Raw genomic sequence first — 9424 nt, forward strand, 5'->3', positions numbered from 1 at the left:
TGAGAACTAAAAGGAATGGATTCATAAGATTTGGCTGGTAGCTTTTTGGAATAGAGCTAACCAATTTGAGAAGGAAAATGACATTGACCTACTTACAAGATCACAGGGAAAAATATGTCAAGCAACTTCTGAAGAAGAATAAAAAAGCATAGAATCTTATGATAATATTTTGCTGGTAGTTTCAACAGATGGAGCCAACAAAGTTTGCGAGGGAAATATTTTTAGTGCAATATAATATTTAATGAGAATAGTTTGCTATGACTGCTTAAATATTCAGGTGAGCGATACAGGCCCTCTTGGGCCTCTTGTTTAGATATTAGACCAACCGGCATAAAATTAGGTCCTCTGGTCCGTAGCGTATAAAAAAAAAATACAAAATACGTGCACGAGAATCTTACATCACAAAACATAAATATGTATATACAATATCGTACATAACAAACCTACACATCCAAGCATACCTACATTACGCATCATTCACATTCATTGCAGAGGAAAACATAAATACATAGTATACTTAAAGAGATACATGACGCCGGAAAAGCTCTTTCTCTCTTATAAAAAAAACCCAACACAAATCCTTATTTTTCCTCGATAGAGAAAGTTATAAACTTTATGCTAATACAAAGTTTGAAAAGTTTCTACAAAGATAGAGCTGTAAATATAAAAATAAAAAAAATGAATAAATGCCGGTCGGCATAAATTCCCATAAAAGGCTATTTTGCATAATTACAAGTTACGTGACATGACGTAACCTTCATGACCCGAGCTCATGACCCGACCTCCGAAAACCAAAACAATATGGCGACACACGCACCGAAACGTGGTCGTCCAGTTGAATATTTAACAACTTCGGCTCGGAAACGACGGAAACTGGAGCTTGAATGACTGAAGGCTGAATTAGGGTTGCGGTGGAACAAGGATGTTGCTTCTTTTCTTCTCGACAGGTAGCTATTTTTGTTCGTCGCTAAACTGTAAAACTACCACTGAAGTGTCTCAACTAACAATCTAGGCTTGCAACAGGCACATTTTCCATTCAAAACGCATACCCACATATAAATGCATTGTAACATTCTAAACAGGTCGTCAAGAATATAATAAACATGCTTAAATACCGATTTTAAAATCGTAAACCAAACCACGTGTTTCTTACTTCCTTATCCATTTTTGTTGTGTTCCGAATTATCACGTGACTCGTTTTCGGAAACTTCTGTTGAATATTCATCAGCAATGGCGCGTAGAACCATCGGGACGATTCAAATTTACATTTATTATGAGGACACATTTCTAGTGTTTGGTGGCAAGACGAATCGACAACTTTGGTTGGATATTCTAATTATGTATTGATTTAAAAGGTATATCACTTTCTCTGTCAATCTGTGAAAAACGCAAAAAAACCGTTTCCGGCGTCATGTATCTCTTTAAATAACATAAATATAAAACATATGCAGAAAATACCTACTTCTCCACATACATAAGTACATACTTACCCAAACATCACAACACACCACATAGACCAATTTTAGTATAAAGAAGTTTTGTACTGCATAAACTTGTATATCAAAAAGCTTGCATGTACATAGTATATACTAGAACATTATTTCAAATAGTCTTGTAAGTTAACATATAAAGAAAGTAAAAGGTTCATGAACATTGTAAGGACATTTTTCCATTCATCCAATAATTGGAAAATCATTTTCAGTTGTAAATTATCTTACGACAGGTCATAGAACCGAGATAGCCGACAGGTGTCCAACTTGAAGTTTATGAGCTGCAGGTTATCAGAAAGAACATAATTCAAAGTCATCAGTATTTCACACGAAGTACTGGATTTTTTTTTATAAAATTCCATGCTAATTTGTGCATGTTACATTTTGAGTTTCACAAAAAAAAGCAAAATGGTCACTGGACAGCCATGCTGGATTTTGACAGCTCCGGCTTGTTATCACCATCACCCAGGATGTACCAGACAGATCTTTATCTTTTCAATTAAGGTTCCTCTTGATACACATTAAGTACCGTGCTAGTTTTTATATTAACAGCTGTTTGAAATGTTGATGAAAATAACCATAAGCTGCATTTATCATTTACATGACTCAATCCAACAGAAAAGAAAGAGAATGTTTTAATGACATTATAAACCAGGCAAAGTCTCTAAATCGTGAAAAAAGCAACTGTTATCCCTCTTCCTGAACTAGAAAAGCAAGCACTTGAAAATACGGAATCAAACTTCCTATCAGTATGTCGAGGACGGAATAGAACAACATAAACGAACGCCCATGAACAGGATGGGCGTCCCACAGAAAAGCATTCTTTACTCTGTTCAAGATATTTGTACATGGTCGTAATCATCGTCAATTATTTTAACAGAAGGATTTGTTTTTTGTATGAGATCGTAGTTACCGTCACTCGTTTGTTCAGATGAATTTGGTTTTGGCATATGATCGTAATCGTCGTTAATTGTTTTATGAGCCAAACCTGTTATTTGCATATGATCATAGTTATCCTGAAATGTACTGTTCGGTGAATCGACAATTCTGGCGTGATCATAGTTATCGTTAGTTGTACTGTTGTTAGCAAGATATCCTGAATTAAGCGGGCGTATTTCATCGTAGTTAGTGCCGACTTGACCATCAGTATCACGAAGATTCTCACCAGTACCGATTTGGGAGTCTCCAACGGTTCTGTATTCATTGCTGACGAAATTGATATCGGACTGGTTTTCGTCATTCTCGCGACTGAGTATGTCCAGGGCTGCAGATTTCCTTGACCTTGGAATAAACATAGTTGTAATAGTTCTGATTTATGTAATTTAGATGTGTATACATATATTTCATGCTTTTAAATGTAAAAAGGAATTCATCAAGTGGATTTAAATAAACGTACCTCCGAAACCTTCTGACAAATATCGCTACAACGACTGCTGCAATTATCAGTCCGACAATCGACACGACAATCGCCAATATCGAGATATCTGCAACGGTAAAACATTGCGAACACAATCAATGACGAAGATTCTTACAAATACGAGGTTAAATCGTTACGAAATATCCAAGAGAACGAATAATATTGAGGCTAAATCGGCAAGGTTTGTCTGTGCAGTTATGTCGTCATTTATTCTTTGTAATGAAATTAACAACACTGCGTGACACATCGTCTTAACAATTTTAGAAACATATCTTACGTGATGTAAAGTCACAAATAAATGGACGCTTTTCTCCACATGGTAGGTATGTAACCACTCCTCCCAGTTGACCAAACGTCCCACATAATGACGAGTTACTTACGTCGACATAATCTGGAACATGACGTATTTTTATGCATTCAATGTATTTGATAACGAAACTCCATAAAGGAAAAGCCTAATGAGGGGGAGTCTTCCTTGTCATCTATTTAGAGGACATTGAATGTTACTAAATGAATGTCTATCTTAAAAGGCAACTAATGCGAATCGCGGTTGGTGTTTATCGTGTCTTCTATTTAGGGGACATAGAGGAAACCTAAAATAAACTTGCTGTACCACACTGAATGTCATTGTGTATCGTAAAAGGCAATCCTTAAAAAAATCTTGTTAGCGCTATTTCTCAGAAAGTTCTGTAGATTTCCCAAATTTCACACAAAGATCCTCCATGTTCCCAAGTTATGAATGTCGAATTTTAGGACTGATCACAAAAGCAAGATGGCCGACAGGCAGCCATCTTTTACTTGAGAGTTAAAGTTTGTTAGCGCTATTTCCCAGAACATATCAGAGGGATTGTTCCCAAATTTCACATGAATGTTTCCTAAGGTCCCTAGCTACGCATATCAAATTTTGGAACTGATCACGAAACCAAGATGGCAGACAGACAGCCATCTTGAATTTAAGCATTATAGTTTGTTAGCTATTTGTTTGGAAAACGTACTGGAGGGATCATTCGCAAATTTGATCTGTAGGTTTCCCTTAGTCCTAAGTGGTACATGTTAGCTTTTGAGACTGATCAGGGGAACAAGATGGTTGTCAAGCAAACTAATTAAACTAATAAAGAGAAACGATCAAACTGACCAAGAACTAATGCAGATGGTACGATGGTGGATCCCTCTGGGAGATCTTGTTTGTTAAATACTGTTTTCATGCACTTTTGTTAAACGGTGCGATGGCCATTCTGTGTATTAATTGTGAAAATGGTATTTTTTATCACCAATCTTATTTTATTTACATTAACAGAAAAATTGTGTTTTTTTCTTGAGGTTAAAATATTTGGTGCTTCTCCTGGATCACAACGTTCAGTTTGCGCATGTGCACACGTTCAACTGATTTGCATTTGATATTATTGTCGAGCTGAGGAAACATTGAACAATGAAAATTTGTATTGTCATAACTTATTGAATCGTACATATACATGCTCTCATAAGTTATACATATGAATGCTTATCCTTACATGACCATAGCTGGACGTTAAAATAAATAACGCCACACCAAAATCAAGCATAAGTATGATACAAACCATCAGGAGAAGTATTCAGTCAAAAATAGCTCATATAATGTATTGATTACCTGAGGTGTACTCGATCACATTATAACCAAATCCACCAACCCAAAATTCTTTTATGGATTGAGATATTGTGGCGCGGCACGAGGAAGCATTTTTGTCACATGTCTGTAGATCTGTACCAAGGTCATAGCATTTGTTTAAAGCGGCGTTCCAGTCGCGCGGTGATCCGGTGGAACCTTCAACAAAGATACTGAACTTACGACTAGATACACTGTAGTACACTCTTTGTCAAACTGTATGGGATTTGGTTGGAAACTGAGTTCAAATTTGTTTTTGATTTTGATCAAAAGATATTTTTACAGTGAGGTTCTTCGTGATACTGATGGTCAAGTCGACACCAACTACGATGAAATACGCCCGCTTAACTCAGGATATCGTGCTAACAACAGTACAACTAACGATAAGTATGATCACGCCAGAATTGTCGATTCACCGAACAGTACATTTCTGGATAACTATGATCATATGCAAATAACAGGTTTGGCTCATAAAACAATATAACTAACATCCCTTTCCTCCTTCCCCAACCCACTTGATAAAGAGTGTGTTGATTTTATGAAGCACTTACTACAGTAGGAACTCGTATCAAAGTTTTCCAATAATATAATAAAATGTACACAAAAAGGGAATATCTTACGATGTATTGCACAGTGAAGTTGACGATACCAAAACCAGGTTAGCATTGTGAAGTATAATGAGATGAAACCATAGATAAATAGTAACGATAAGATAATGCTATTTCTTAATTGTTCATTGTTATGAAATTACATCAGCTATTACTATGCCACTATTCTGGTTATTGGATAGACTGTGCGTCAATAATTCATATGATGTTACATAGGACGTTCAACAATATAAATGATACACACTTTTATGAAAACGCATTAGTTTTAAAGAAATAAAGACCCCGGGCCTTTAATATGGACTGACAGGTTTCAATGGAAATTCATATGTCTGGCGTAACGTTATCCGTGTAACCCATCTATCCAGTGATCGACCGAAAAAAATGAGAACATATTTTGATGACGTACATAGAGTATTTCTTCTTTTTTGAAAAATTTAGTCATCTGTCACACTTGAATAACCGTTGGTAACAACTTTTTTTACGTTGGAAACTACCGAAGATCTATACATGGCCTTATTAGTGTCATTATTTAGGACAGTACATGGTAATGAACCTGTAAAATGCAGGTTCAACTTATCCAATCCTTAAATGACATAATGCACGGGAACAGATGATGCTTTCTTTAGACGAGTTTGACATATTGGACAAACTTTATTCTTTATATATAAATACATCTGTCAATATGTTGCCGACTGTTTCTGTTACATGAACTGTCTGCTACGATGACAGTTATATGAACAGCACGTAAATACGTTAACACTATTATCTAGTAATTATTTGATGGTTGGCTATTCAAATCACCCTGCGTCCGTGGTCCGTCGTCCGCCGTCCGCCGTCCGTCCTTAAACAATTCTTGTTATCGGTATTTCTTAAGGAGTACCAAAGGGGTCTTTCTCAAATTTTATATGTAGGTTCCTCTTGGTCCTTAGCTGTGCAGGGTAATTTTTGAGACTGATCGGATACACACCATGGCCGACAGGCAGCCATCTTAGATTTTGATAGTGAAAGTTTGTTTTCGCTATTTCTCACGAAGTACCAGAGGGATCTTTCTCAAATTTTATATGTAGGTTCCCATTTGTCCTTAGATGTGCACGGCAACTTTTGAGACTGATCGGTTAACAACATGACCGACAGGGAGCCATCTTGGATTTTGATAGTGAAAGTTTGTTATCGGTATTTCCACGGAGTAACAGAGGGATCTTTCACAAATTTTATATGTAGGTTCCCTTTTGTCCTTAGCTGTGCAGGGCAATTTTTGAGACTGATCGGATAACAACATGGCCGACAGGCAGCCATCTTTAATTTTGATAGTGAAAGTTTGTTATCGGTATTTCTCACGAAGCACCAGAGGGACTCTCAAATTTCATATGTGGGTTCCCCTTGGTCCTTAGCTGTGCAGGGCAACTTTTGAGACTGATCGGATAAACAACATGGCCGACAGGCAGCCATCTTTAATTTTGATAGTGAAAGTTTGTTATCGGTATTTCTCACGAAGGACCAGAGGGACTCTCAAATTTCATATGTGGGTTGCCCTTGGTCCTTAGCTGTGCAGGGCAACTTTTGCGACTGATCGGATAAACAACATGGCCGACGGGGAGCCATCTTGGATTTGATAGTGAAAGTTTGTTATCGCTATTTCTCAAGAAGTCCAAGAGGGATCTTTTTCAAATTTTATATGTATGTTCCCCTTTTTCCCTTGTTGTGCAGCAGTGCCTGAAATAGACGGTCTCTTGCTTGCCAATGGTGATTAAAGTTTTGCTCGGGCGACCAAAAGTTGTCAAAAGTGAAGTAGTCACTGGCCCAACAAAAATTGTTTAGGCTGTTGAACAATTTATGAATAAAAGAAATTATAGTCCCTTCCACATTAACTGGGGGAGGGGGGGGGGCAATACATTTTTCAGTTGTCATTATTTCGATTTGAATCGAACTTTCCGTGACTTAGAAAATATGATGGGGTTTTTCAGAATTTCTATATTAATACTGCCAGTGTGTCTTCTTTGAGGTGCGAGTTTTGTGTATTTCTTTTTGGGAAGACCTGAATGGAGTGGATCATGTCAGGTTTTATCTAGGGTTGAAGAATTAAAAATATGTTTAATTCTGTTTTACATATAACAAACAATGTCATGTTCAATGTAATTTAAATGTTCCGAAGCATTGTGTTAAACGCTGTGGAAATATTTCTTGCCGAAATTATTTGGGCCACCAATATGTCATTTTTGCCAGTGCTTAAAAATCTTTAATCGCCCCAAAATTAGTTTTTGGGCCAGCCAATGCAGGTTCCCCACTATCCTTTATTATTCATGTTTACTTTTTAAACTGATCAGTTAAACAAAATTGCCTACCGACAGCCATCTTCGATTTTTGACATTGAAGGTTTGTTGGTAGTATTTCTCAGGAATAACTTGAGGGATCTTTCTCAAATTTGATATGTAAGTTGCCTTTGATCCTTCGTTTGCCATGTTATATTTTGAGACTGATCATAAACACAAAATGGCTAAAGGAAGAACTAAACAGATCTTTCTCATATTGCAATGATCAATTATATTTCTTTCACATTAAGTACTGTACTAGTAAATCTGTGAAATGACAAACTCACTTTGAAGGTTGGCTTTCATGCACATCAGTAATACGTTTACTGTTAACATGACTCGATCAAACAGATTGGAGGAAAAAAGAGAAAAGATCGAACTGACAAAGAACTAATGAAGATGGAACAATGGTGGACGCCAAGATCCCTCTGGTCTATATAGTGATCGGACCTGCATAATGTGCCAACAAAACAACTAACTCTTTTCGAGTGACATTTGATATCCGATACAAAATTAATGTAAAGCATTTTAAATCGTACTCGTAATCTAATGATTACTCACCATTAGCACATACGACTTTCAGTTGCTGTTCACACCCAGTTAAGACCAAGTCTCCTCCATTGCCCCGGCCCTTCCATTTGGCACACAGCATTGTGTGTGTACCATCTGTATAATTCAGTGGCAACGAAAATCCTTTAAAAATAAAAATTCACAAATAATGATAGCATTAGCCTATTAGTCATAGTTATGGTAATGCTCAATATGGTAAAATCGGTTGATCGATGTTACAGACTGAGAAAAGAGCGGAAGGCTCGAGTGAAATAAGGTTCATAATATACGTATGCAACAGCCGATAGGTATATTTCGCACTTCGTCTCATTCTTCAATGAATGATACACAATATAAGAACAATTGTAAAACACAATAATTGGGCTGTACTGTCGAGAAACAGAACTAGTACTTAGCAATACAGAAGACATAAAGTAAAATGCATCGTATGGTAATAATTTTTTTCCTAAATGTTTAATTTCTAAGGTACCTTGTGTTTGGTAGCGGTATGTTGACATCCTTCCATTCCCGCCACACGACAATTTCGGAGGACTTAACCAGGTACACATGTTGATGTTACTTTTGATGAAATCACAGAACTTTGCGGTGTGCATTTTTTTTAATGTGTCCTTTGTCAGACAAAAACAGCTAATATTCTGAAATGAAAAAAAAAAGTTAAAACATGCATCAATTTAGTAGTAATTCTGGTTTTGGTTTCAAGCAAGAAAAAAGTATATTTTTTCGTTATGAAAATAAATGTCCAATGTTAAGCAAATCTTTCATTCACAAAAACAGAATTGGAATTCACATTCCCGAAAGAAATATCTCTGATATTTGTTGCAGCAGCTATCCACTGCTTTAAGTGACAAGTGCTTATATTCAATTATTTAAACTTGTAAAAAATATAAGTTACATTAGCTCCTACATAATCAGAATCCGGGCATTCTTCCAGGCATTCAACGAAGGATCCTTTTGGTATTCGGACTGACGTGACGTTAGGGGGAACAGTATAACAACCTGTGGTGAGAAATATTATTGCAGATCATTTCATGTTTAACAAGAGATCCCAGAGGGATCTTGGCGCCCACCTTTGTACCATCTTCATTAGTTCTTTGTCAGTTCGATCTTTTCTCTTCTTTCCTCTAATCTGTTTGATCGAGTCATGTTAACAGTAAATGCACCTTGAGGTAACTTTTGATCTAAACTTAATACTGATGTGTATGAAAGCCAACCTTCAAAGTGAGTTTGTCATTTCACATATTTACTAGTACAGTACTTAATGTGAAAGAAATAGAATCGATCATTGCAATATGAGAAAGATCTGTTTAGTTCTTCTTTTAATCCATTTTGTTTTTATGATCAGTCTCAAAATATAACATACACAACGAGGGATCAAGGGGAACCTACAT

The 9424-nt window shown here is 36.4% G+C and overlaps 1 protein-coding gene across 4 annotated transcripts in view; it reads right to left on the bottom strand.

Annotated features, from left to right (window-relative positions):
• Positions 1 to 242: 242 nt before the first annotated feature.
• LOC110463373 overlaps positions 243 to 9424 on the bottom strand; it is a 13195-nt gene continuing 4013 nt past the window's right edge. For 3 of the 4 annotated variants that reach the window (XM_021517904.1, XM_021517906.1, XM_021517907.1), the window contains exons 3-9: positions 8929 to 9032; positions 8506 to 8671; positions 8028 to 8159; positions 4535 to 4708; positions 3185 to 3298; positions 2887 to 2974; positions 243 to 2771 (exon numbers count right to left, since the gene is read on the bottom strand). In XM_021517904.1, the coding sequence (XP_021373579.1) occupies positions 2324 to 2771; positions 2887 to 2974; positions 3185 to 3298; positions 4535 to 4708; positions 8028 to 8159; positions 8506 to 8671; positions 8929 to 9032 (1226 nt within the window). In that variant the 3' untranslated portion in view covers positions 243 to 2323. The remainder of the gene's footprint in view (positions 2772 to 2886; positions 2975 to 3184; positions 3299 to 4534; positions 4709 to 8027; positions 8160 to 8505; positions 8672 to 8928; positions 9033 to 9424) is intronic. The other variant, XM_021517905.1, reaches the window with a different exon arrangement.

The sequence above is a fragment of the Mizuhopecten yessoensis genome, unplaced genomic scaffold (genome assembly GCF_002113885.1).
Source record: "Mizuhopecten yessoensis strain PY_sf001 unplaced genomic scaffold, ASM211388v2 scaffold10893, whole genome shotgun sequence".
Taxonomy (NCBI): domain Eukaryota; kingdom Metazoa; phylum Mollusca; class Bivalvia; order Pectinida; family Pectinidae; genus Mizuhopecten; species Mizuhopecten yessoensis.